Source organism: Triticum urartu, chromosome 3A, assembly GCF_056163025.1.
Source record: "Triticum urartu cultivar PI428250 chromosome 3A, HENAU_Tu73, whole genome shotgun sequence".
NCBI classification, from domain to species: domain Eukaryota; kingdom Viridiplantae; phylum Streptophyta; class Magnoliopsida; order Poales; family Poaceae; genus Triticum; species Triticum urartu.
This window is the reverse complement of record NC_141875.1, coordinates 609,557,829-609,584,782: the sequence shown is the minus strand read 5'-3', so window position 1 is coordinate 609,584,782 and position 26,954 is coordinate 609,557,829. Positions and strand designations below refer to the sequence as shown.

General features: G+C 51.9%; 3 protein-coding genes across 5 annotated transcripts; 2 read left to right on the top strand and 1 right to left on the bottom strand.

Moving 5' to 3' along the window:
* Nucleotides 1–6,285: 6,285 nt before the first annotated feature.
* Nucleotides 6,286–6,861, bottom strand: LOC147980782 (uncharacterized). Its single transcript, XM_087516953.1, has one exon. It carries the CDS (start codon nucleotides 6,859–6,861, stop codon nucleotides 6,286–6,288), a length of 576 nt encoding a protein of 191 aa, XP_087373079.1.
* Nucleotides 6,862–20,580: 13,719 nt separating this feature from the next.
* Nucleotides 20,581–21,576, top strand: LOC147980781 (uncharacterized). Its single transcript, XM_087515757.1, has one exon. The coding sequence runs from the start codon at nucleotides 20,581–20,583 to the stop codon at nucleotides 21,574–21,576; it is 996 nt and encodes a 331-aa protein (XP_087371883.1).
* Nucleotides 21,577–22,104: 528 nt separating this feature from the next.
* LOC125545381 (polypyrimidine tract-binding protein homolog 3) lies at nucleotides 22,105–26,449 on the top strand. Of its 3 annotated transcripts, XM_048709301.2 has the most exons (15): nucleotides 22,105–22,296; nucleotides 22,432–22,508; nucleotides 22,642–22,713; nucleotides 22,799–22,875; nucleotides 23,136–23,217; nucleotides 24,056–24,185; nucleotides 24,432–24,496; nucleotides 24,591–24,640; nucleotides 24,720–24,761; nucleotides 24,965–25,016; nucleotides 25,145–25,190; nucleotides 25,293–25,306; nucleotides 25,450–25,548; nucleotides 25,630–25,773; nucleotides 25,885–26,449. In XM_048709301.2, exons 2-15 carry the CDS (start codon nucleotides 22,452–22,454, stop codon nucleotides 26,272–26,274), a joined length of 1,320 nt encoding a protein of 439 aa, XP_048565258.1. In that variant the 5' UTR covers nucleotides 22,105–22,296; nucleotides 22,432–22,451; the 3' UTR covers nucleotides 26,275–26,449. The 3 variants fall into 3 exon arrangements, with proteins under 3 accessions (XP_048565258.1, XP_087369692.1, XP_087369693.1); XM_087513566.1 differs by having other exon boundaries at nucleotides 25,630–26,449; XM_087513567.1 differs by having other exon boundaries at nucleotides 25,145–25,306.
* Nucleotides 26,450–26,954: the final 505 nt, after the last annotated feature.

Genomic DNA, 26,954 nt, shown 5'->3' with positions numbered 1-26,954 from the left:
TTGATGCCTCACGAGCGGCGTAGTGAAGCCGCGGGGGACGCGTGTCCTGCCCACTCCCACCATACGGCACCCGGCGGGCAGCCTCTCACCGCCCATCCTCGGCTATAAAAGCCGACCTCCCCGCCGGTGAACGCCACAATTGCCACCGACGCCCCTCTCGCCACAACTTGCCACCGACGCCCCTCTCGCCCCCTCTAACCACCGAAGTGAAGGAAATATGCCCTAGAGGCAATAATAAAGTTATGTTTTATTTTCTTATATCATGATAAATGTTTATTATTCATGCTAGAATTGTATTAACCGGAAACATGATACATGTGTGAATACATAGACAAACAGAGTGTCACTAGTATGCCTCTACTTGACTAGCTCGTTGATCAAAGATGGTTATGTTTCCTAGCCATAGACAAAGAGTTGTCATTTGATTAACGGGATCACATCATTAGGAGAATGATGTGATTGACTTGACCCATTTCGTTAGCTTAGCACTTGATCGTTTAGTTTGTTGCTATTGCTTTCTTCATGACTTATACATGTTCCTATGACTATGAGATTATGCAACTTCCGTTTACCGGAGGAACACTTTGTGTGCTACCAAACGTCACAACATAACTGGGTGATTACAAAGGTGCTATATAGGTGTCTCCGAAGGTACTTGTTGGGTTGGCGTATTTCGAGATTAGGATTTGTCACTCCGATTGTCGGAGAGGTATCTCTAGGCCCACTCGGTAATACACATCACTTAAGCCTTGCAAGCATTGCAACTAATGAGTTAGTTGCGGGATGATGTGTTACGGAACGAGTAAAGAGACTTCTCGGTGGGAGTAGGACTCCCCCTTGGGCGCGCCTCCTGCCCTTGGTCGGCCCTCTCCTCCCCTCCTTTATATACGGAGGAGAGGGGCACCCCATAGACACAACAATTGATCTCTTGGATCTTTTAGCCGTGTGCGGTGCCCCTCTCCACCATAGTCCACCTCGATAATATCGTAGCGGTACTTAGGCGAAGCCCTGCAACGGTAGAACATCAATGTCGGAGTAATGGGCCACGGGTAGGCTAACCCGAGCCCCAGAACCTTTCAAGACATCGGGGCAGGTTGTGCCCCTCAAGACCCCAGGACGAAGAGCCGCCTTCTGAGAAGTCGGCGGCAAGGCAACCGACTGCCCACTCACGGCCGAGTCCCGGGGACGACTTCAGGATAAGCCAACTCCTGACTGGCGACTTCCAGAGAAGCCGGCTTTGGGGAGTCGGCCCGCGACTCCAACAAACCCCATGCCCTCATCAAGAGGGACGGAACGGGAAGTGGCTACAGTAAAGCCCGCTCCCGCCCCTTACCAGGGGCAGGCATGGCCACAACATGCCGTACCCGGGGAGATCTCCGTGTGGCGTGGCACTGTTGCCGTGCCGGCCCTGACATCAGCGCCGAAGGACCGAATCCTGCGCCCATGACGGCTTGTCTGTACGACCCTGGGGCGGCGGGTCCCACCAGCCAGTGGGACCCCAGGAGATGGCAAGTGTGCCACCAGTCGGCCCCCGAGAGTCGGCCAGACCCTCCCCCGGGGCCCATGCGCCATTAATCAGATGTGACGGAGAGTGGCAATAGTGATCACCCGCCAGGCGACGGGGCTGTTGCCACGACTCCATGACCAAGCCCGCGTCATCAGAAGCACGGCTACAGTAATCAGCAGCCGGCAAGACCCGCCCGCGGCGGACGCGGCCTGTCGGCTCCGTACCTAGCCAGTCGGCGGGGCCCACTAGTCGGCGGGCCCTAGCAGTCGGCGGAGAAGACGGAGGCCGGAGGCACTGACGGCTAGGCCCCCGTCCAGCCGGATTACCATTGTACCCCTGGGGGTAGGCCTATATAAACCCCCCAGGGCACCCATGCAAAGGGTTGGAATCCATTAGCTCTAGACCTAATCATATAGGAGGGAGAGAGCTAGCCTTGCCCTCTCCTACCTCCAGGAAACAGCTCAAGGAGCAATCGTGTAAACACTTTGCCATAGTGATCATGCGGAGACCCCGTAGAGTAGCAGTAGGGGTATTATCTCCCCGAAGAGCCCTGAAACTGGGAAAGATTCGCCGGCGTGCATGTCTTCGCCTCATCCCGTTTCCAGGCACCGGCGACGTTCTACTCGCCTCCATCATGATAAGCCATCCTTTGGCATATGTCGCACCCAACCCCCGACATTTGGCGCCCACTGTGGGGCCTGGTGCACCGCCGTCCGGAGACCTGTTCTGGACGGGAACCCTTTTCCTCCCTGGCGAGCGCAGCCAGCCAGTCACGCCAGACGGAGTTTGCGCCGACGCGCTGCACGGCGTTGAGATCGCCTGCGCAGCTAGCCGGCTCGCCGAACTTGTCAGCGAGGTTCGCATCTCCGACGAACCTGCATCCGACGCAGGCACGGGCGGCTCCGAGAGCCTCCTCGCGGGCCTCCTCGATCAATTCCACGTCTCCGGCGAGCCTGCCGTGGACTTGGAGTCTGTAGGCTCCACCGACCCGATGCTGGTCGACTCCGACACCGTGTCGCTCGACGTGTTCCCCACTAATGTGGTGGTCTACGACGAGCCTCTCCCTCGTGCGGAGAGCGGCGGAAGCACCGTCACCGAGGTGCTCGTCATCAGTCATGACGAGCTCCCCGGCGGAGGAGCGCATGACCCACTTGGCGCGGCGCTACAAGACCTGGCTGCGCCCATTCCTGAAGACGCTGACGCGGAGACGTTGGAGGCGCGCTGCCTTCAGCTCGTCAAAGGCGCGAAGAAGCTGGCTAGCATGAGACGCTTGTCAGAAGCCTACCAGCGAGAGATGGATCGCGCTCGTCGAAGGTGCGTCTTCGGAGTACCAGCCGGCCAACTCCTTGCCTTCCTGGTATCTGAACGCGGCATAGAATGCAACCCTGTAAAGATCAAGGCCATTGAGAGGATGGAGGTACCCAGCCGACTGCTGGATGTGCAAAAGTTCATCGGCTGCCTGGCATCCATCAGCCGATTCATCAGTCGGCTGGGCGAGAAAGCGCTCCCCTTATACCAACTCATGAAGAAGACCACTTTTTTCGAGTGGAACCACAAGGCGGATGAAGCTTTTCTCCAGCTGAAGAAGATGCTGACTACTCCACCTATTCTGGCGGCTCCGACTCCTAAGGAACCTATACTCCCGTACATCGCCGCCACCAGCCGGGTAGTCAGCACGGTCGTTGTAGTGGAATGCAAGGAGGAAGGCAAGGCACTACCTGTCCAGAGACTGGTATATTACCTGAGCGAAGTACTGTCGGCCTCCAAGCAGAACTACCCCCACTACCAGAAGATGTGCTATGGCGTACACTTTACCGCCAAGAAATTGAAGCCTTACTTTCAAGGGCATCCAATCACTGTGGTCTGCACGGCCCCACTTGCCGAGATAATCGGAAGCCGAGATGCTTCTGGCTGAGTGGCCAAGTGGGCCATAGAGCTGGCTCCCTACACCATCCACTACCAGCCCCGCACCACCATCAAGTCACAAGCACTGGCTGACTTTCTCGTCGACTAGGCCGAGACCCAGTACCTACCTCCAGCGCCTGACTCCACCCATTGGCGGATGCATTTCGACGGCTCCAAGATGCGCACCGGCTTGGGAGCCGGTGTTGTCCTCACTTTTCCTAAAGGCGACAAGCTCAAATACGCACTGCAAATCCATTTTGCCGCCTCCAACAACGTCGCTGAGTACGAGGCGCTCATTCACGGGCTCCGGCTTGCCAAAGAACTCGGTATTCACCGGATCCTGTGTTATGGCGACTCGGACTTAGTGGTCCAGCAGCCGTCTGGTGACTGGGACGCCAAAGATGCAAACATGGCAAGTTACCATTTCCTCGTGCAGCAACTCAGTGGGTATTTCGAGGGGTGCAAATTCCTCCATGTGCCAAGAAACGACAACGACCAAGCAGACGCCTTGGCACGAATTGGCTCTACCCGCCAAGCAATACCATCCGGCGTCGCCCTTCAACGCCTCCTCAAGCCGTCTGTCAAGCCTTCACCAGAATCAGACTCCATCTTCGTGCCGGCTCCCCCCGAAGAAGTCGGATCCGACTCCCGAGCCCCGGCAGATGGTACGGGGATTTCGGCAGACGGTTCCAAAGCCGCCACAGTCGGGGCCGGCCCAGGGACTGCAGAACCCGGCCCGGGGACGGCGGCGGCGGGCTCGAAGACTCCAGAACTCGGCCCAAGAGCCGCGCCAGTCAGCCCGGGGACTTCATTAACCCAGCAAGCGGTTGTTGACTCCAACCCGCCGCCTCCCAGCCCAGCCGCCCTCGTCCAAGTCGCAGTTCTGGCAGTCAAAGAAATAGCAGCACCCTCATGGGCCCAGCCCATCCTCAAATTTCTGGTGAGCAAAGAGCTGCCAATTGATGAGACCTTAGCTCGGCAAGTACAACGTTGAGCGGCAGCCTACACCATAGTCAACAGAGAGCTGGTCAGGCGCAGCGTCACTGGTGTCTAAGCAAGGCCAAGCAATTCTCAAAGACATCCATCAAGGCGAGTGCGGCCACCATGCGGCTTCAAGAGCACTCGTCGCAAAAGCCTTTCGATACGGTTTCTTCTGGCTGACTGCCTTAGAAGAGGCCAAGGAATTGGTCCAAAAATGCAAAGGGTGCCAGAAGTTCAGCTCCAAGCCGCACCAGCCGGCTTCTGCACTCAAGACCATCCCCATTGCCTGGCCTTTCGCAGTTTGGGGTCTATACATGGTGGGACCATTCAAGACGGCACGAGGTGGCTTAACTCACTTACTTGTCGCAGTGGACAAGTTCACCAAGTGGATAGAAGCGAAGCCAATCAAGAAACTGAACGGTCCGACTGCCGTGACTTTCATCTCCGATATCACAATTCGGTACGGCATACCATACAACATCATCACCGACAACGGCACAAATTTTGCCAAAGGCGCCTTGGCCCATTTTTATGCAACACAGGGCATCCGAATGGACCTAGCGTCCGTCACCCATCCGCAGTCAAACGGCCAGGTGGAGCAAGCAAACGGCCTCATCCTGTCTGGCATCAAGCCCCGGCTGGTCGAGCCTCTGGAGCGCTCGGCTGGCTGCTGGCTCGATGAGTTGCCAGCCGTCCTCTGAAGTCTGCGCACGACTCCAAACAAGTCAACCGGCTTCACGCCTTTCTTCCTCGTCTACGGTGCCGAAGCTGTCATCCCAACGGACATAGAATTCGACTCCCTGCGAGTCACCATGTACACCAAGGAGGAAGCAGAAGAAGCACGTCAAGACGGTGTCGATCTGCTGGAAGAGGGTCGGCTGTTGGCACTCAGCCGGTCCAGCATCTACCAGCAGAGCCTGCGCCGATACTACAACGGGAAGGTCAAGCCAAGATCTTTCCAAGAAGGCGACCTTGTGCTCCGGCTGATCCAGCGAACAGCCGGCCAGCACAAGATGTCGGCACCTTGGGAAGGCCCTTTCATCATCAGCAAAGTGTTGGGCAACGACTCCTACTACCTGATTGATGCTCAGAAGCCCCGAGCACGCAAGAGGGATGACTCCGGCAAAGAGACAGAGCGGCCATGGAATGCAAATCTCCTCCGAAGATTTTACAGTTGATGCAGTATGTACCACGCTACCTTTTGTATTAAAGTACCAAGACTTTGGGCCCCCCGAGACGAGCTCGGGGACTTCCCTCTTTTGTCTATATGATAAAAGTTATGCCTACGAGTATGTTACTCTTTGATTGCCACTGGGCACCGGGCTTGACAGGTCGGCCCGGGGACTTGCCGCCTTGCACTATGAAATGCTTCCTGCAGCCGGACAAGTAGTGTGTGACACCTAAGCCGTCTCCTGGCAGAAGCCGCAGCTCGCAGAGTGACTGTACGGTGGGCAGGAGTAAGGTAGAATGGGCGTTCACATGAAAAATGGCTAAGGACTCAAAGCATAGAACATAGCTTAAAGCCGGCTTCCAGCCTTTTTTCGCAAACCGACTCTTGAATAGTCGGCTTGCCGCCTTCTATTCAACTTGCTCAAAAACTCTAAAAACGGCTAAGTACTTGCCTTCCCAAAGTAGCCAAGCATTTGATCCAACGGCAGTCCGCAGAGCGGCTGTCCGACTAGCAAGACAGGCAACTAAGGGAAAGCGGCAAGGAAAAAGCCAAAAGAGCAATGAGCAAGAAAAGATAGAATTCGGATAAATATTTACATAGCATAGGCCCTTGGCCGAATCTTCGAGCAGAAGTTCAAAATACACCCTGCGGGTGGAATTGTGCAAATTAACAAGTTATTCAAAGACTACTAAAGCAGATAAAATAAAGATAAGGCGGCAGCCTAAGATGCGGCAGACGGATTCGGAGGGTCGGAGGAGACGGCAGCGTTAGGCGTTGGGGCGGCCGACTGGGCAGTCTCGGCTCGATCGCCCCCGGCGGCAGTCGGCTCGGTCGCACGCGGCTCGTTGCTGGAGGCACGGTCGAGCTGAGGCTGGCCGTCCGCTCCGTCTTCTGGTTCTTCCGTCTCGCCTCCGTCCTCCGCCTCGCCTTCCTCCTCGGCGCTGGAACCGATCACCTCCGCCGAGTCCTCGCCGTAGTCTGGGTTCATCCCAAACCACTCCGGCGGTACCTCCTCGCCGTCTTCAGACCGCTCGGGGACGAATATGCCGGTGTCGGTGTACTCGGCGATCGCCGCAACACGCTTGACGAGGGCGTCTTCCGTAGCTACCAGCTCCGGCTGGGCCTCTGACCGGAGTGTGGCCAGCCGGTCTAGGTCCAGCCCTGGATACCATGCCTTGACGAACTCCAAGGCCCGGCGCGCTCCAGCTCGGGCCGAGGAACCTTTCCAGGCTTCAAGATGACCAACCGCGACCTCCAGCCAGTCGGCAGTCCAACTGGGGGTGCGCGGAGCCTGCATGTCCGGCCGCAGGGCAGCAATCGCCTAGGCGCCGACACGTTGAAGCCGGCGCAACATCCGGTGAGTCGGCCGAAGGTGAGCCTCGATGCTCAGGATATGCTCATCAAGGGTTCGGGGGGAGTCAGAGGCAATCTCCGCACCTTCCGCCCTCCGACCTTCACGGTCAGCCTCGATGGCTTGGATGGCGGCCTGCGAGTGCCCAGGGAAGAAGTCTGCCAAGACGGAAGAAACGAAGAAACAAGTCAGAAACTGGGAGTTGGCACGATTTATAATCGGCAGCTCGAAGAAAGAAAGTAAAGAGACTCACCATCAACAATGTCTTCAATCTCATGGAAGCCGGAGGCTAGCATTACCTCTTTGTTAGTCCAGGAGGAGCGCTCGCTCGCGAACTCGGCCAGGAGGGCGGCTTCCGCCTCTTCCGCCTCCTTCTGCATCTTCGCAAGCAGCTCCCTCTTCTCTGCCAATTGTGTGGCCAGCAGATCGCGCTCTGTGGCGAGCTTGCCGCACTCCTCCCCCTTGGCGCACAACGCGGAGTTGGCTTCGCTCAGCTGCTGTTGAAGAACAGCGTTGGCTTCTGAAGAGAAGGAAGAAAGAAGGCGTTAAGTCATCAATAAAGAAGGTCGCCGGGGAGATCCGGCCCGACTGCTCAGCAGTCGGCCCGAATCTCGGGGACTACAGCCTGCGGGTGCGCCAGCGCGCCCCCGCAAAGAAGAAAAAGGACTTACTCCGGCTCTCCGACAAGTCGGTGGTCCGCTTGCCCAGCTCTTCAACGTTACGGTTGAAGGCAGTAACGCGGAGGTTGTGATAGTTCTGCGCAAATATTTCAGACAAAAGTTAGTACCCGGAGCTCACCAATTGGAGTTCCGGGCCGCCTGCTCAGCAGTCGGCCCGAAACTCGAGGACTACACCCAGTGGGTGCGCTCGCGCCCCCACAGAGAGGAATAAGAAAACAAGGACCAAAGAGAAAACATACCCGGATGGCTGCCCGCGATGCCAGGTACGCCTTGGTGCAGTTCTGGATGGCGTCGCCCTCAGCTCGAAGCTTCGTTTGGATGTCCAAAAGCGCCTGGTTCAGCGGCCCTGTGCCGCCTCCCTGCACCCACCCAATGGGCGCGGCGCTCGTCGCTTCGGCATCCGGGATCGCCGAGCTGGCGGTGCCGGTCTTCAGGGGGGCGTGGCGCCGAGGTCGCTTTCTCAAGACGGCGGCGCGTTGGCGAGCCGACTTGAAGGAGTAGCCTCGCCACGGCCTCGTCTTCAGTCGGCGGCACCGAAGGGTCCGCTGGCTGTTTGCCTTGCGCGCTCCCAGACGGCGGCGGAGGCGGCGGCGGCGGAACGATCATGTCTGGTGTGGAGGAGTCGCCGCCTTCCTTCTCCATGACGGGGTTCTCGCGGCCGGCTTCCCCAGTCTGCCCCGTGAATTCCGGAGGCGGCGGTGCGGCCTCCTCAGCCTGCCGCTTCGTCGTGGCGACGGCTTCGGCCTCCGCCAGTTTCTTCTTGGCGGAGGCCTCCGCCTTATTGGCCTCCACCTTCTCCAGGCGGGCGGCCTCTTCCTCGTTGCGCTTCTCCTGCGCGTTCCGCTCCGTCGCCTCCCGGAGGTCAGCAGCGGGGTTAATCTGCCGAGTGGTGGCGGACGTCTCCACTGACCCCATGACGGAGGCGGCGACAACCCTCTCAAGAGTGAGGGGAGCCCTGAAGCGAGGGAAGCCAGTAAAAGACTCAAACAAAGCTACAGAGAAAGAATAAAGCTTTGAGACGGAATACTCACGCGGAGACCAGTGGCAGCTTCTTCACTTCCTTACGGAAGCGGATGGCCTTCGCAGCCGCCTCGTCCCGCCGGGTCGCCGCAGCCGAACTCTTGGGCTTCTTCGGCCGACTGCCGAACAAAGTCGGCACGGCCCTGCGCTTCTTCCCGCCGCCTGGTGTTGGGGAACGTAGCATAAATTCAAAATTTTCCTACGTGTCACCAAGATCAATCTATGGAGTCATCTAGCAATGAGGGAGGATTGGATCTACATACCCTTGTAGATCGCGCGCGGAAGCGTTCAAGAGAACGGGGTTGATGGAGTCGTACTCGTCGTGATTCAAATCATCGATGATCCTAGCGCCGAACGGACGGCACCTCCGCGTTCAACACACGTACGGAGCAGCGACGTCTCCTCCTTCTTGATCCAGCAAGGGGGAGGAGAGGTTGATGGAGATCCAACAACACGACGGCGTGGTGGTGGAAGTAGCGGGATTCCAACAAGGCTTCGCCAAGCGCTGTGGGAGGAGGGAGATGTGTCATGGGAGGGAGAGGGAGGCGCCAGGGCTTAGGTATCGTTGCTCCTCCTTTTCCCCACTATATATAGGGCCAAGGGAGAGAGGGGGAGGCGCAGCCCTTGCCCCTTCCTCCAAGGAAGGGTGCGGCCAAGGGGGGGAGGAGTCCATCCTCCCCAAGGCACCTCGGAGGTGCCTTCCCCCTTTAGGACTCTTCCTTTTCCTCTTCTCTTGGTGCATGGGCCTCTTGGGGCTGGTGCCCTTGGCCCATATAGGCCAAGGCGCACCCCCTACAGCCCATGTGGCCCCCCGGGGCAGGTGGCCCCACCCGGTGGACCCCCGGGACCCTTCCGGTGGTCCCGGTACAATACCGGTGACCCCGAAACTTGTCCCGATGGCCGAAATAGCACTTCCTATATATAATTCTTTACCTCCGGACCATTCCGGAACTCCTCGTGATGTCCGGGATCTCATCCGGGACTCCGAACAACTTTCGGGTTACCGCATACTAATATCTCTATAACCCTAGCGTCACCGAACCTTAAGTGTGTAAACCCTACGGGTTCGGGAGACATGCAGACATGACCGAGATGACTCTCCGGTCAATAACCAACAGCGGGATCTGGATACCCATGTTGGCTCCCACATGTTCCACGATGATCTCATCGGATGAACCACGATGTCAAGGACTTAATCAATCCCGTATACAATTCCCTTTGTCTAGCGGTACGATACTTGCCCGAGATTCGATCGTCGGTATCCCGATACCTTGTTCAATCTCGTTACCGGCAAGTCTCTTTACTCATTCCGTAACACATCATCCCGTGATCAACTCCTTGATCACATTGTGCACATTATGATGATGTCCTACCGAGTGGGCCCAGAGATACCTCTCCGTTTACACGGAGTGACAAATCCCAGTCTTGATTCGTGCCAACCCAACAGACACTTTCGGAGATACCTGTAGTGCACCTTTATAGTCACCCAGTTACGTTGTGACGTTTGGCACACCCAAAGCACTCCTACGGTATCTGGGAGTTGCACAATCTCATGGTCTAAGGAAATGATACTTGACATTAGAAAAGCTTTAGCATACGAACTACACGATCTTGTGCTATGCTTAGGATTGGGTCTTGTCCATCACATCATTCTCCTAATGATGTGATCCCGTTATCAATGACATCCAATGTCCATGGTCAGGAAACCGTAACCATCTATTGATCAACGAGCTAGTCAACTAGAGGCTTACTAGGGAGATGGTGTTGTCTATGTATCCACACATGTATCTGAGTTTCCTATCAATACAATTCTAGCATGGATAATAAACGATTATCATGAACAAGGAAATATAATAATAATCAATTTATTATTGCCTCTAGGGCATATTTCCAACAGTCTCCCACTTGCACTAGAGTCAATAATCTAGTTCACATCGCCATGTGATTAACACTCACAGGTCACATCGCCATGTGACCAACATCCAAAGAGTTTACTAGTGTCACTAAACTACTTCACATCATCATGTGATTAAGACTCAATGAGTTCTGGGTTTGATCATGTTTTGCTTGTGAGAGAGGTTTTAGTCAACGGGTCTGCAACATTCAGATCCGTATGTACTTCACAAATCTTTATGTCATCTCCTAGATGCAGCTACCACGCTCTATTTGGAGCCATTTCAAATAACTATTCTACATGGAGCTATTCTAAATTGTTGCTCCATTATACGTATCCGGTATCTCTACTCAGAGCTATCCGGATAGGTGTTAAGCTTGCATCGACGTAACCCTTTACGACGAACTCTTTTACCACCTCCATAATCGAGAAAATTCCTTAGTCCACTAGTTACTAAGGATAACTTTGATCGCTGTCCTGTGATCCATACTTGGATCACTCTTGTACCCCTTGACTGACTCATGGCAAGGCACATTTCAGGTGCGGTACACAGCATAGCATACTGTAGAGCCTACGTCTAAAGCATAGGGGACGACCTTCGTCCTTCCTCTTTCTTCTGCCGTGGTCGAGCTTTAAGTCTTAACTTCATACCTTACAACTCAGGCAAGAACTCCTTCTTTGACTGATCCATCTTGAACACCTTCAAGATCATGTCAAGGTATGTGCTCATTTGAAAGTACCATTAAGCGTTTTGATCTATCCTTATAGATCTTGATGCTCAATGTTCAAGTAGCTTAATCCAGGCTTTCCATTGAAAAACACTTTCCAAATAACCCTATATGCTTTCCAGAAATTCTACGTCATTTCTGATCCATAATATGTCAACAACATATACTCATCAGAAATTCTATAGTGCTCCCACTCACTTCTTTGGAAATACAAGTTTCTCATAAACTTTGTATAAACCCAAAATCTTTGATTATCTCATCAAAGCATACATTCCAACTCCGAGATGCTTACTCCAGTCCTTAGAAGGATTGTTGGAGCTTTGCATACTTATTAGCATATTTCAGGATTGACAAAACCTTCCGGTTGTATCACATACAACCTTTCCTCAAAAAATCGTCGAGGAAACAATGTTTTGACATCCTATCTGCAAGATTTCATAAATGATGCAGTAATTGCTAATATAATTCCAACAGACTCTTAGCATCGCTACGAGTGAGAAAGTCTCATCGCAGTCAACTCCTTGAACTTGTCGGAAAACATCTTAACGACAAGTCGAGCTTTCTTAATGGTAATACTTACCATCATTGTCCGTCTTCCTTTTAAAATCCATCTGCACTCAACATCCTTACGACCATCGAGCTGTTCTGCCAAAGTCTACACTTTGTTTTAATACATGGATCCTCTCTCGGATTTTATGGCCTCGAGCCATTTATCGGAATCCGGGCCCACCATCGCTTCTCCATAGCTCGTAGGTTCATTGTTGTCTAGCAACGTGACTTCCAAGACAGGATTACGTACCACTCTGAAGTAGTGCGCATCCTTGTCATCCCACGAGGTTTGGTAGTGACTTGATCTGAAGTTTCATGATCACTATCATAAGCTTCCACTTCAATTGGTGTAGGTGCCACAGGAACAACTTCCTATGCCCTGCCACACACTAGTTGAAGAGACGGTTCAATAACCTCATCAAGTCTCCACCATCCTTCCACTCAATTCTTTCAAGAGAAACTTTTCCTCGAGAAAGGACCCGATTCTAGAAACAATCCCTTATTGCTTTCGGATCTGAGACAGGAGGTATACCCAACTGTTTTGGGTGTCCTATGAAGATGCATTTATCCGCTTTGGGTTCGAGCTTATCAGCCTGAAATTTTTTTCACATAAGCGTCGCAGCCCCAAACTTTTAAGAAATGACAGCTTAGGTTTCTCTAAACCATAGTTCATACGGTGTCATCTCATCGGAATTACGTGGTGCCCTATTTAAAGTGAATGTGGTTGTCTTTAATGCCTAACCCATAAACTATCATGGTAATTCGATAAGAGACATCATGGTATGCATCATATCCAATAAGGTGCAGTCATGATGTTCGGACATTCCATCACACTATGGTGTTCCAGGCTGTATTAGTTGTCAAACAATTTCCACAATGTCTTAATTCTGTGCCAAACTCGTAATTCAGATATTCATCTCTATGATCATATCATAGATATTTTGTCCTCTTGTCACGACGATCTTTCAACTTCACCCTGAAATTACTTGAACCTTTCAATAATTCAGACTCGTGATTCATCAAGTAAATATACTCAACATCTACTCAAATCATCTGTGAAGTAAGAACATAACGATATCCACTACATGCCTCAGCACTCATTGGATTGCATACATCAAAATGTATTACTTCCAACAAGTTGCTTTCTAGTTCCATTTTACTGAAACCGAGGCTTTCAGTCATCTTGCCCATGTGGTATGATTTGCATGTCTCAAGTGATTCAAAATCAAGTGAGTCCAAACGGTCCATTTGCATGGAGTTTCTTCATGCATATCCACCAATAGACATGGTTCGCATGTCTCAAACCTTTCAAAAATGAGTGAGTCCAAAGATCCATCAACATGGAGCTTCTTCATGCGTTTTATACCGATATGACTTAAGTGGCAGTGCCACAAGTAGGTGGTACTATCATTACTATCTTTTGGCATGAACATGTGTATCACTATGATCGAGATTCAATGAACCATTCATTTTAGGTGCAAGACCATTGAAGGTATTATTCAAATAAACAGAGTAACCGTTATTCTCCTTAAATGAATAACCGTATTGCGATAGACATAATCCAATCATGTCTATGCTCAACGCAAACACCAATCTCGATGGTAGAGGGAGCGTGCGATGCTTGATCATATCAACATTGGAAACACTTCCAACACATATCGTCAGCTCACCTTTAGCTAGTCTCCGTTTATTCCGTAGCTTTTATTTCGAGTTACTAACCCTTAGCAACCGAACCGGTATCTAATACCCTGGTGCTACTAGGAGTACTAGTAAAGTACACGTCAACACAATGTATATCCAATATACTTCTATCGACCTTGCCAGCCTTCTCATCTACCAAGTATCTAGGGTAATTCTGCTCCAGTGGCTGTTCCCCTTATTACAGAAGCACTCAGTCTCGGGTTTGGGTTCAACCTTGGGTTTCTTCACTAGAGCAGCAGCTGAATTGCCGTTTCATGAAGTATCCCTTTGTTCCCTTGCCCTTCTTGAAACTAGTGGTTTCACCAACCATCAACAATTGATGCTCCTTCTTGATTTCTACTTTCGCGGTGTCAAACATCGCGAATATCTCAAGGATCATCATATATATCCCTGATATATTATAGTCCAACACGAAGCTCTAGCAGCTTGGTGGCAATGACTTCGGAGAAACATCACTATCTCATCTGGAAGATCAACTCCCACTCGATTCAAATGATTGTTGTACTCAGACAATCTGAGCACAAGCTCAACAATTGAGCTTTTCTCCCTTAGTTTGCAGGCTAAGAAAATCGTCGGAGGTCTTATACCTCTTGACATGGGCACGAGCCTGAAATCCCAATTTCAGTCCTCGAAACATCTCATATGTTTCGCGACGTTTCAAAAACCGTCTTCGGTGCCTCAACTCTAAACCGTTTAACTGAACTATCACGTAGTTATTAAAACGTGTATGTCAGATGTTCGCAACATCCACAGACAACGTTCGAGGTTCAGCACACCGAGCGGTGCATTAAGGACATAAGCCTTCTATGAAGCAATGAGGACAATCCTCAGTTTACGGACCTAGTCCACATAATTGCTACTATCAACTTTCAACTAAATTTTCTCTAGGAACATATCTAAACAGTAGAACTGAAGCGCGAGCTACGACATAATTTGCAAAGATATCTTGACTATGTTCAGGATAATTAAGTTCATCTTATGAACTCCCACTCAGATAGACATCCCTCTAGTCATCTAAGTGATTACATGATCCGAGTCAACTAGGCCGTGTCCGATCATCACGTGAGACGGGCTAGTCAACGTCGGTGAACATCTTCATGTTGATCGTATCTTCTATACGACTCATGCTCGACCTTTCGGTCTTCTGTGTTCCGAGGCCATGTCTATACACATGCTAGGCTCGTCAAGTTAACCCTAAGTGTTTTGCATGTGTAAAACTGTCTTACACCCGTTGTATGTGAACGTAAGGATCTATCACACCCGATCATCACGTGGTGCTTCGAAACGACGAACTTTAGCAACGGTGCACAGTTAGGGGAGAACACATTCTTGAAATTGTAATGAGGGATCATCTTATTTACTACCGTCGTTCTAAGCAAATAAGATGCATAAACATGATAAACATCACATGCAATCAAATAATAGTGACATGATATGGCCAATATCATATAGCTCCTTTGATCTCCATCTTGGGGCTCCATGATCATCTTGTCACCGGCATGACACCAAGATCTCCATCATCGTGTCTTCTTGAAGTTGTCTCGTCATCGACATGCAAGTCGTGATTCCCTTGACAAGAACATGATCAATCTCATACATCACATATATCATTCATCACATCCTTTTGGCCATATCACATCACATAGCATACCCTGCAAAAACAAGTTAGACGTCCTCTAATTGTTGTTTGCATGTTTTACGTGGCTGCTATGGGTTTCTAGCAAGAACGTTTCTTACCTACGCAAAAACCACAACGTGATATGCCAATTGCTATTTACCCTTCATAAGGACCCTTTTCATCGAATCCGATCCGACTAAAGTGGGAGAGACAGACACCCGCTAGCCACCTTTATGCAACTAGTGCATGTCAGTTGGTGGAACCAGTCTCACGTAAGAGTACGTGTAAGGTCGGTCCGGGCCGCTTCATCCCACGATGCCGCCGAATCAAGATAAGACTAGTAACGGCAAGCATATTGAACAAAATCAACGCCCACAACTACTTTGTGTTCTACTCATGCATAGTAACTACGCATAGACCTAGCTCATGATGCCACTGTTGGGGAACGTAGCATAAATTCAAAATTTTCCTACGTGTCACCAAGATCAATCTATGGAGTCATCTAGCAACGAGGGAGGATTGGATCTACATACCCTTGTAGATCGCGTGCGGAAGCGTTCAAGAGAACGGGGTTGATGGAGTCGTACTCGTCGTGATTCAAATCACCGATGATCCTAGCGCCGAACGGACGGCACCTCCGCGTTCAACACACGTACGGAGCAGCGACGTCTCCTCCTTCTTGATCCAGCAAGGGGGAGGAGAGGTTGATGGAGATCCAACAACACGACGGCGTGGTGGTGGAAGTAGCGGGATTCCAACAGGGCTTCGCCAAGCGCTGCGGGAGGAGGGAGATGTGTCATGGGAGGGAGAGGGAGGCGCCAGGGCTTAGGTATCGTTGCTCGTCCTTTTCCCCACTATATATAGGGCCAAGGGAGAGGGGGGAGGCGCAGCCCTTGCCCCTTCCTCCAAGGAAGGGTGCGGCCAAGGGGAGGAGGAGTCCATCCTCCCCAAGGCACCTCGAAGGTGCCTTCCCCCTTTAGGACTCTTTCTTTTCCTCTTCTCTTGGCGCATGGGCCTCTTGGGGCTGGTGCCCTTGGCCCATATAGGCCAAGGCGCACCCCCTACAGCCCATGTGGCCCCCCGGGGCAGGTGGCCTCACCCGGTGGACCCCCGGGACCCTTCCGGTGGTCCCGGTACAATACCGGTGACCCCGAAACTTGTCCCGATGGCCGAAATAGCACTTCCTATATATAATTCTTTACCTCCGGACCATTCCGGAACTCCTCGTGACGTCCGGGATCTCATCCGGGACTCCGAACAACTTTCGGGTTACCGCATACTAATATCTCTATAACCCTAGCGTCACCGAACCTTAAGTGTGTAGACCCTACGGGTTCGGGAGACATGCAGACATGACCGAGATGACTCTCCGGTCAATAACCAACAGCGGGATCTGGATACCCATGTTGGCTCCCACATGTTCCACGATGATCTCATCGGATGAACCACGATGTCAAGGACTTAATCAATCCCGTATACAATTCCCTTTGTCTAGCGGTACGATACTTGCCCGAGATTCGATCGTCGGTATCCCGATACCTTGTTCAATCTCGTTACCGGCAAGTCTCTTTACTCGTTCCGTAACACATCATCCCGTGATCAACTCCTTGATCACATTGTGCACATTATGATGATGTCCTACCGAGTGGGCCCAGAGATACCTCTCCGTTTACACGGAGTGACAAATCCCAGTCTTGATTCGTGCCAACCCAACAGACACTTTCGGAGATACCTATAGTGCACCTTTATAGTCACCCAGTTACGTTGTGACGTTTGGCACACCCAAAGCACTCCTACGGTATCCGGGAGTTGCACAATCTCATGGCCTAAGGAAATGATACTTGACATTAGAAAAGCTTTAGCATACGAACTACACGATCTTGTGCTATGCTTAGGATTGGGTCTTGTCCATCACATCATTCTCCTAATGATGTGATCCCGTTATCAATGACATCCAATGTCCATGGTCAGAAAACCGTAACCATCTGTTGATCAACGAGCTAGTCAACTAGAGGCTTACTAGGGAGATGGTGTTGTCTATGTATCCACACATGTATCTGAGTTTCCTATCAATACAATTCTAGCATGGATAATAAACGATTATCATGAACAAGGAAATATAATAATAATCAATTTATTATTGCCTCTAGGGCATATTTCCAGCACCTGGAGCACCCGGCGCGGCAGAAGAGCCCGCGCCGGGATGGCTGGCTCCTGACCGGGGGCGGGGGGCGACCTCCTCATCATCGTCAGGCCAGTCCTCTAGACTGGCCCCGAGCCGCGGGCCGCCTCCTCCTTCGGCGTCGTCTTCCAAAGCCGCCGCCCCTAGATCGGGGTCGTCGACGTCGCTCTCCGCCCGGTCGGCAAGGAACTCGCGGGCCGGCCCCGAGGTGCCGGCTGGTGGATGGAGGAGGGGATTCTGACCAAAGCCGACTGGTCAGGTCGCACAAAACAAACTCGGCAAAAAAGAAGACAATCCAAAGAAAGAAAGAAAAGGCAACTCGCTGTGGGTGGGGGGTTGGCGCGGGAGTACGGCTCCTTGCCAAACCGTCAGTCCTCCAGGAGCTTGCTGTCCGAGAGGTAGTTCACCATGTAGGCTACCTCCTCGTGAGGCATGTCCTTGGTGCACATCCGACTCGGGTCATGGTGCCCGCTCATTTGGCATATCATGTGGGGGCGACCTTGGAGCGGGAGAACTCGGCGCGCCACGAAGGCGGCCAGCAGGTCTGGACCAGTCAAGCCCTCCGACTGCACCAGCACTCGGAGTCGCGCGACGACACCGACTCCCGCAGGCGTCAGCGACTTGGCCCGGTACGACCAGTTGGGCAGTCTCCTAGCCGGCGGGCCGGCTTCGAAAGCCGGCAGGTTGACCCAATCGCCCCTCGCAAAGACGCTCTTGACGTAGAAGTACGATCGCTGCCACATCTTCACCGACTTTATCAACTTGATGGTGGGGAAGGGGTTGTCGGCCCCCGATCTCCGCCCGGCGATGAACGCGCCGCATTGAGCCGGCACGCCTGCAGCCTGGGTGCCGAGCTTGGAGTAGAAGAACTTCCCCCAGAGCTCGAGGGTGGGGAGGACTCCAAGGAAGCCTTCACACAAGGTCACGAAGGCGGACAGCAGCATCACCGTGTTGGGCATGAGGTGGTGCGGCTGGAGGCCGTAGAACTCTAGAAAAGAGCGGAAGAAGCTGCTCGCCGGCAGCCCCAATCCGCGCAGGCAGTGCGAGCGGAAGATGACCCGCTCGCCCTCCTCCGGCGCTGGGGAAATCTCCTCCCTCGGTGCAAGACGCACCCGCACGTAATCTTCGCCGGAGGAACTCGATGTGGTCGTCGTGAACTTCTGAGCCGTCCCAGGTGCCGGAACGCACCGAGGGAGGCGCGGCGGCAGAAGAAGAACTCATCATGAGCTGATCGCCGCGGCGTTCGTCAAAGCTTGGGTGCACGGCGGGGCGAGGAAGAAGAAGAAGGAGAAGAGCAAGGAGTGGTGGGAAGGAGGGGCGCGCGTGCTCTGCCGCGCCCCCCTCCTCCCCCTACTTATAGCCTCATGGGCTGCGAAGCCGAGGGGACGGTCGTGGGATTTACTGCGCCCACGACCCCATGACCCCCACGTTTCCGCGACAAAGTTACTGCACGCAGTAACTTCACAAGAATCCCAACCGTCCGCTCGGGCCACAGCGGATCCGCTCGAGCGCCGAGGCACGGTAGTGGCGGGCCCCTCCTACGGGCCTGTCCCGTCACGCGCGTAGGCTGGCAGACTGGCCCGGCCGCGCGTTGCCACGTGACGGGCCCGGAACGGGCGGCGGCCTGGAAGCTTAGCCAGCACATTACTTGGATCCCGCCATGACGTTCGAAATACTGTGCAAGTCAGAGTTGGGCGGGTCCGACTCCTTCTAGTCAACCCGGCGGAAATCAAGCAAGAACCATGTGTCGAGCACCCGGAAAGAGAAACTGCTGAGGCTTCTCGGCCGATCGTCCACGACGCTTCACCAGCTTCGGGGACTACTGTCGGAGTAATGGGCCACGGGTAGGCTAACCTGAACCCCAGAACCTTTCAAGACATCGGGGTAGGTTGCGCCCCTCAAGACCCCAGGACGAAGAGCCGCCTTCTGAGAAGTCGGCAGCAAGGCAACCGACTGCCCACTCGCGGCCGAGTCCCAGGGACGACTTCAGTATAAGCCGACTCCTGACTGGCGACTTCCAGAGAAGCCGGCTTTGGGGAGTCGGCCCGCGACTCCAACAAACCCCATGCCCTCATCAAGAGGGACGGGTCGGGAAGTGGCTAAAGTAAAGCCCGCTCCCGCCCCTTACCAGGGGCAGGCATGGCCACAGCACGCCGTACCCGGGGAGATCTCCGTGCGGCGTGGAACTGTTGCCGTGCCGACCCTGACATCAGCGTCGAAGGACCGAATCCTGCACCCACGACGGCTTGTCTGTACGACCCTGGGGCGGCGGGTCCCACCAGCCAGTGGGACCCCAGGAGACGGCAAGTGCGCCACCAGTCAGCCCCCGAGAGTCGGCCAGACCCTCCTCCGGGGCCCACGCGCCATTAATTAGATGTGACGGAGAGTGGCAATAGTGATCGCCCGCCAGGCGGCGGGGCTGTTGCCACGACTCCATGACCAAGCCCGCGTCATCAGAAGCACGGCTACAGTAATCAGCAGCCGGCAAGACCCGCCCGCGACGGACGCGGCCTGTCGGCTCCGTACCTAGCCAGTCGGCGGGCCCCAGCAGTCGGCGGAGAAGACGGAGGCCGGAGGCACTGACGGCTGGGCCCGCGTCCAGCCGGATTACCATTGTACCCCTGGGGGTAGGCCTATACAAACCCCCCAGGGCACCCATGCAAAGGGTTGGAATCCATTAGCTCTAGACCAGATCATATAGGAGGGAGAGAGCTAGCCTTGCCCTCTCCTACCTTCAGGAAACAACTCAAGGAGCAATCGTGTAAACACTTTGCCATAGTGATCATGCGGAGACCCCGTAGAGTAGCAGTAGGGGTATTATCTCCCCGGAGAGCCCTGAAGCTGGGTAAGATTCGCCGGCGTGCATGTCTTCGCCTCATCCCGTTTCCAGGCACCGGCGACGTTCTACTCGCCCCCACCATGATAAGCCATCCTTTGGCATATGTCGCACCCAACCCCCGACAATCAACATCGTCACCACGCCATTGTGCTGACGGAACTCTCCCTCAAAGCTCGGCTGGATCGGAGTTTGAGGGACGCCATTGAGTTGAACGTGTGCAGAACTCGAAGGTGTCGTGCGTTCGGTACTTGATCGGTCGGATCGTGAAGACGTACGACTACATCAACCGCATTGTGCTAACGCTTCCGCTTTCGGTCTACGAGGGTACGTGGACACACTCTCCCCTCTCATTGCTATGCATCACCATGATCTTGCGTGTGCGTAGGAATTTTTTTGAAATTACTACGTTCCCCAACACGAAGCCCCTCTCCTACTCTTCCCCCGCCGACGAGCAATGGCCGAGCATTACCCAGGCGACGCCGCGGCGGCGGACGGCTTCGGTCGACGCCATCTACGCGAGGACGAGGCGCGCCTCCTCTACGAGGCCGACTACTCGGCACCCCCGGACATGCGGGTGTCGGGCTCGTGGAGGCTAAGCCGCGGTGGCGTCACGGTGCCCCCGGTGCCAACCGGTGCAGAACGGCGCGCCGAGATAGCGCGCATCCGCTCGTTGCTGTCGGAGGAGAAGCAGAATGAGCCGAGGTACGCCACCGACAGCCACATGCTGTGGACGATGTACTTCGACCACCGACCAGGTCACCTCCACAAACGGCGTCCTCCCCGCGGCCGCCTCAACTCCGACAGGCGGCGTGAATGGTGGGGTGTGCCCAGCCGCACCCTCGAAACCGTCCTCGACCACATCGAGTCCAACAACACGCCGCGCCTCGAGTACCCGGCGCCCCCGTTCTTCTCTCGCCGCCGCGGTAGTTCCTGGACGCCGCGGCGAATGGAGACGGCGACCTCCTCGTCGTCGGCTTCTGGCTCTCTTTCCTCCGGTTCGCCGGCGCTCCGCCCCGTCAAGCCGGAGCCGCAGGAGACGCCGCTTGGGCACCGCACCCGCAGCGGCGCCCTCGTCATCAACGAGGGCGGCCGCCCCTTCCCTCGTTCCTACTGCCTCGTTCGGCCGAATACCGAGCCGTGGTTGCTCCCCGTGAAGAAGGAGCACGAGGACATGGCCGCCGACGACGAGACCACCCTCAAGTGGGCGAAGGCGGACTACGTTCGCGAGCAGATGGAGCGCCAGCGCCGGGCCTACGAGGAGATCAAAGCTCGGCGTCGCGGACGCGAGGAGGGCGTCGTCGTCGTCCTCGACAGCGACAACGAGGACGCGCCCGGGCCGTCCACCCTCCCACCCTCCACCCCCCGCATGTCGGCGACCCTGGTCAGGGGTTCAGCAGGGAGTCAAGGACGGCGGCGGCGTCGGCGGGACGCAGGACGGCGGCGACGATGACGATGACGGTGGCGGCTGCACCCGGCTATACATGCTCCTCGGCATGTAGAAGGCGGGCGGTGGCAGCGGCGTAGTAGTGCCAGGCGTAGTTGTCGTTTTTATGTAGTTTTAAATCATGTTTTTTGTTTTTGTACAAATTTGAATGAAATCATCGAGTTTGGACAATTTTTATGTCGTGTTTGGCCGATTTGGGGGCGGCGGCTGGTAACACGTTCGCCCCCACGTCAAAATTAACACCGGTTCGGTCTCAGACGGTGTTTTTTCGACGTGCCGGGAGGCCGAACGGCTGGAGATGCTCCTAGAGCTCGCCGTCGACGAGAGTCAGGTTGCGCACCGCCGGGATATTTGCTGCCAAAATGCTCACCGAATTTTTTCCCCATGGAACCAAACAAGTCCGCAAATGCACTAACATTCCAAAAAAAATAAGTCCGCAAACGCACTGGACCCTTGCTTCGACGAGTGCGTGCGTACAGCCGTCAAAGCCAGTCGGTCTCTCGGGCTCGCTCGCCCTCTGCCCCCGTCAAACAGAAACAGGGGTGCGCTCGCCCACCTAATCCTAAATCCAAACAAATCCGGCTCCTCTCAAATCCCCGGTTCTCCATCCGTCCATCCCTCCCCTCCCCCCTCCTCTCCTCTCCCCCGTCTTATTTACCGAGCGATCCCCGCAGCGAGCTAAACCCTAGATCCTCCGCCCAACCGCTAAAACCCTAGCAGGCCAAGGTACGGCTCCTCCCCGCCCCCTCTCGCGCTCGCCTCCCATGCTGTACGGATCGAACCAGCTCGTTTCTCGAACCCTAGTGGTGGACTAATCTGTTCTTCGTTGGATTGCTCTTGTTTTGCTGCCTTCGGTTGCAGCTCCTGCGTCTGGGGGAAGGATGGCCGAGCCCTCCAGGGTGATCCACATCCGGAACGTCGGGCATGAGATCTCCGAGGTGAGTGAATCCTGCCCCCCCCCCCCCCCCCCCCCCCCCCCTTTTCCCGAGCTGCTCGGCGGAATTCCTCGCCCGGATTGCTCTGTTGTCCGGTTCAAAGTTTGATCTTTTCCGCTCTTCTCGTTGCGTGCAGACCGACCTGCTCCAGGTGGTGCAGCCGTTTGGCGCGGTCGCCAAGCTCGTCATGCTGCGCACCAAGAACCAGGTGCCCTGTCGGTCTCATCCTAGGTGGGTGCGCGCTTGCAGTTTTGTGTGATTCTAATGTGGCGTTTGTGCCGCTGCTACTGCAGGCCCTTGTCCAGATGGAGGACCTGTCTGCTTCAATTAGCGCCATCCAATACTACACTACGATTCAACCTAGCGTGAGGTAATCTTCTTCTTGGACCTGATGTGGGTGCGTCCTAAGATTTTCCTCTTGGTGCTTCAATGCCAGCCGTTTTTCTGTCTGCAGAGTTACTTTTTGAGTTATGTTTCTGTGTGTTGCTATTATTATCCACAATAGCAGAGAGTTATGTCATTGTCATACTTAATGTTGTTACGCTTCCATTAATTTTTTACTTAACGTTGCTATGCTTCCATTATAATTTACAAAATCAGATAGTGATGTCAGTTTTCATGCCATATCAGGGGAAGAAACGTATACTTGCAGTACTCATCTCACCAGGAACTGACTACTGATCAGAGCTCTCATGGACGGAATCCTGATCAGGTACATAATTATCCAGTTGCACTTTGGGTTCTATACTCTATTACCATGATTGCTCTTCTATAGGTAATCAGCAGTTTTGTGCATTTCTGTAATCTATGATCTCTGCATGTAAACATATTGGCCTGTTTTCATTCCTTCTATTTAGAGTGTGGGTTGCTCTTCTCTAATATAACATTGTGGTTTCTTGCTTCACGGTATATACCAACCTAAATGACCAAGAGTTCAAAAATGAGCAGCTGGCTTTTCAAAAATATTATATGCACAATGTAATGAGGTACTGATGCAAGAAAAAAAATCATCATTTTCTTAGAAGAGATCATCACACATTAGAAAGTTAGGTGTCCCTCATTCAGAACTTTGAAGCTTATAAGCTCTTACCAAACTGCATATGATGGTTTAGTTGCATCCATTTATCAGTTAGTAGTGTATCTTTTGGGCCTTGAATTGTTCGTTGTGATATACATTCTTGGACATAATGTGTATGTCTTCCCATGAAGTAGGTGCTAGCTTGCTCAAATCTATTTTTATTGTTCGGGCCTTTCACAGTGTGCTGCTAAAAAAAATTCTTTTATCGTGCCAGCAACCATGTAATATTACTGTTACTGATTAATTAAGAAATTAAAAGAGAAGTCAAATAAGTCATTAAATATAAAATGTTCTAACTTTTCATACTGTTGTTATTTTCACCTACTTTTTCATCATTTGCTGTAGCTTACTGATTTAGTTTACATGCTCTCTCTACTCTCTTCTATTCCAACTAGATACCTATTCTTCTCTATTCATTCTTCTCTCTCTCTCCTCTATTCTTTCTCGGTACTCGTCTGCTGCTGGGCCTCAGGATGAACCCAACCGAATTCTCTTAGTTACCGTTCATCATATGCTCTATCCTATGACCGTCGAGGTGCTTCATCAAGTGTTTTCTCCTTATGGATTTGTGGAGAAGATTGTCACATTTCAAAAGACTGCTGGTCAGATTCTTCCCGTCTCTAATTCTCACTCATCTTGTATTGCATGCATGCTTATTTTCTTCTTAGTATCACACAATTGACGATGTGTTTTTCATGTTGCTTTCAACTGCATATATTTTTTTTAAATCTAGCCATTTCCTAGCACAGTAGAACATATCCTTTTCCACTAGAATTATCAATAAGTTGCCACATGTTGAATAGAAGGACTCGTGTTTGCTATTACAGTACTCATTTTTGGTGATGTAGGTTTTCAAGCCCTTATACAGTTTCAGTCACGCCAGAGTGCAATACAAGCAGCTGGTGCTTTGCATGTAAGTCTCCTGTTGCATATACAACTTTCAGAACTTAATGTCCAGATGCTTTTGCTATGAATCTCTTGACATCCACCAAAATAAATAATTTCAGGGACGGAACATTTATGATGGTTGCTGCCAGCTAGATATTCAGTACTCGAAGTATGTCTTCAAGCAGTTCCCCTGTTTTTCTTTGTAACATTTAACTCCTGAGCCTGATCTTATTTTCTTGAATTCCCAGTCTCAGCGAGTTGCAAGTTCACTACAACAATGATAGATCTAGGTAATATGACTTATTTTTTATAAGTTTGGTTTGGTTTATTTTTTATTAGTTTGGTTGAGCAGCTAGTAGTAGTTGCTTCCATCCATAATAGATTCAAGCACATTATGGTTTCTCAATTGAATATTGTATGTAATTATACATTTATTTTATTCCTTGTTATATATAGATTCTGAAAGCCGCTTATTTCTGTTGTTCTTCCTCAGAGATTTCACAAATCCATCTTTGCCCACAGAGCAACGCCCAAGATCCTCTCAGGTAGTTATTTACTCCTTCGTGTCTTCTATTATTGTTTCTACTATCTAATGTTTGTTGCATTTTTGTTTGGATCATTTGAGTGCGTAAGCTAAGTATTAAGCCTCTGTTTTATCTATTACTTTGAACAGCTTGGTTATAATGATCCTAGCCTTTTTGGTTTCCAACAGCCTGGAGGTAAGACATTGCAATTTTCCTTCACATTTTTCATTATTCACTCTTGTCATCTTATTAAAAGTATATTAACTTCTTTCCTTCAATCTTCTTTCTGGGCTACAGCTGCATATGGACAGGTTTGTATTTTTTTCAAGCCGTCCCAATTCTGCACTGTCTGTTAGTTTTTACTGCTTCATTCTGTGCTTCGCTAAACGATATCATTATCTCACATAAAGCATTTGCTTTTGCTGCTACAATGTTTCTATATCTGATGGGGCAGGCTGCAGTGATTGCTGCTGCATTTGGCGGAACATTGCCTCCTGGAGTGACTGGTACCAATGATCGCTGCACACTTATAGTTAGCAACTTGAACAGTGATGTAAGTAAAGACATAACTTGCCATGAACTCTCCAAGTTATTCGAATCATAATTATCTCTTTTATCTTATGTTTATCTGCAGAAAATCGATGCGGATAAGCTCTTCAATCTATTTTCTATTTATGGAAATATAGTGAGAATCAAGGTACTCCGCAACAAACCAGACCATGCCCTTGTCCAGATGGCTGATGGGCTTCAGGCTGAGCTTGCTATACACTACTTAAAGGTGCTTTGTGGTCACTCAACTCCTACCTTAGTTCATCCATTTGTCCTACCTCATTACGTGTTTGTGGTATATATCACCCTTGATACCATTGGAATTTATTTCCTACTGCAGGGAGCAATGTTACTTGGACAGAAACTGGAAGTGAACTTCTCTAAGTACCCAAGTATTACGCCCGCTCCTGATGCACATGACTACTCAACCTCCAATCTTAACCGGTTCAACAGTAATGTGGCGAAGAACTACCGCCATTGCTGTGCTCCGACCAAGATCATCCACATCTCAGCGCTTTCACCAGAGATATCCGAGGATGCGATCCTTGAACACCTTGGTGAGCATGGCACCATCGTCAAGTCAAAGCTGTTTGAGGCGAGTGGCAAGACGCAGGCTCTCGTGCAGTTTGAGAGCGAGGAAGAGGCGACCGAAGCGCTGGTCTGTAAGCATGCGAGCAAGCTGGAGGGATCCACTATTAGGATTTCTTTCTCCCAGATGCAGAACATATAGCAGTTCTTCCTGGAAAAAGTGTGATGGCCCCTCTTTGTTTCTAAACTTTTCAAGTTTGTTATGTGGACTTGTCTTTGTTTGCGCCATGACCAAGGATTGTTGCCTGTATCTTGTGTGATGGTTGTAAACTGCTGCCAGCTCATCTGTATCATTTTAGCCTGCTATGGTTTGCTTCCGAGTTACCTGTTCATTTGCAATCGTGGATTCTTTTGCAATTCTATGAGTCGTTGTTTCTCTTCCTAGTAATGACTTCTTTTTAATAATAATAATATGTACTAGTGATCTAAACGTTTTTATATTAGTTTATGGAGGGAGTACTAATGTATTACTAAGACCATAAATATTTAAACCATATTCCCTTCAGACCATAAATTAGACCATTATTGATTTAATTTATGATCAAAGTTTGTTTTTGAAAAGCGTTGTGTGCCTTATGTAGGATGATTAGGGGTAGTCAGTCCCAGATGAGGATGACAGGTTGCCTCTGCCTGGGCTGCAATTTGTCGTTTTTCTCTTCCATGTCGTTTCCATTTACGATGACTGCTTGCCGTACTTAGTCGAAGGAAGAAGAAGATGAAGACGAAACAACAATTTCAATCACTGATAAACTCCAAAATACTAATAGGTTAAATAATTATATCGCCGGTAAATAACTCCAAGCCAAAACTGGATCAGCAAAA

Excerpts from the sequence above, each read along its gene's own strand:
- LOC147980781 (XM_087515757.1), top strand. The coding sequence starts at position 20,581 with ATGGCCGAGCATTACCCAGGCGACGCCGCGGCGGCGGACGGCTTCGGT.
- LOC147980782 (XM_087516953.1), bottom strand. The coding sequence starts at position 6,861 with ATGCAGGCTCCGCGCACCCCCAGTTGGACTGCCGACTGGCTGGAGGTC.
- LOC125545381 (XM_087513566.1), top strand. The coding sequence starts at position 22,452 with ATGGCCGAGCCCTCCAGGGTGATCCACATCCGGAACGTCGGGCATGAG. Across the intron at positions 22,509-22,641 it reads TCGGGCATGAGATCTCCGAG|ACCGACCTGCTCCAGGTGGT; the intron begins GTGAGTGAATCC and ends CGTTGCGTGCAG. Across the intron at positions 23,218-24,055 it reads ATGGACGGAATCCTGATCAG|GATGAACCCAACCGAATTCT; the intron begins GTACATAATTAT and ends GCTGGGCCTCAG.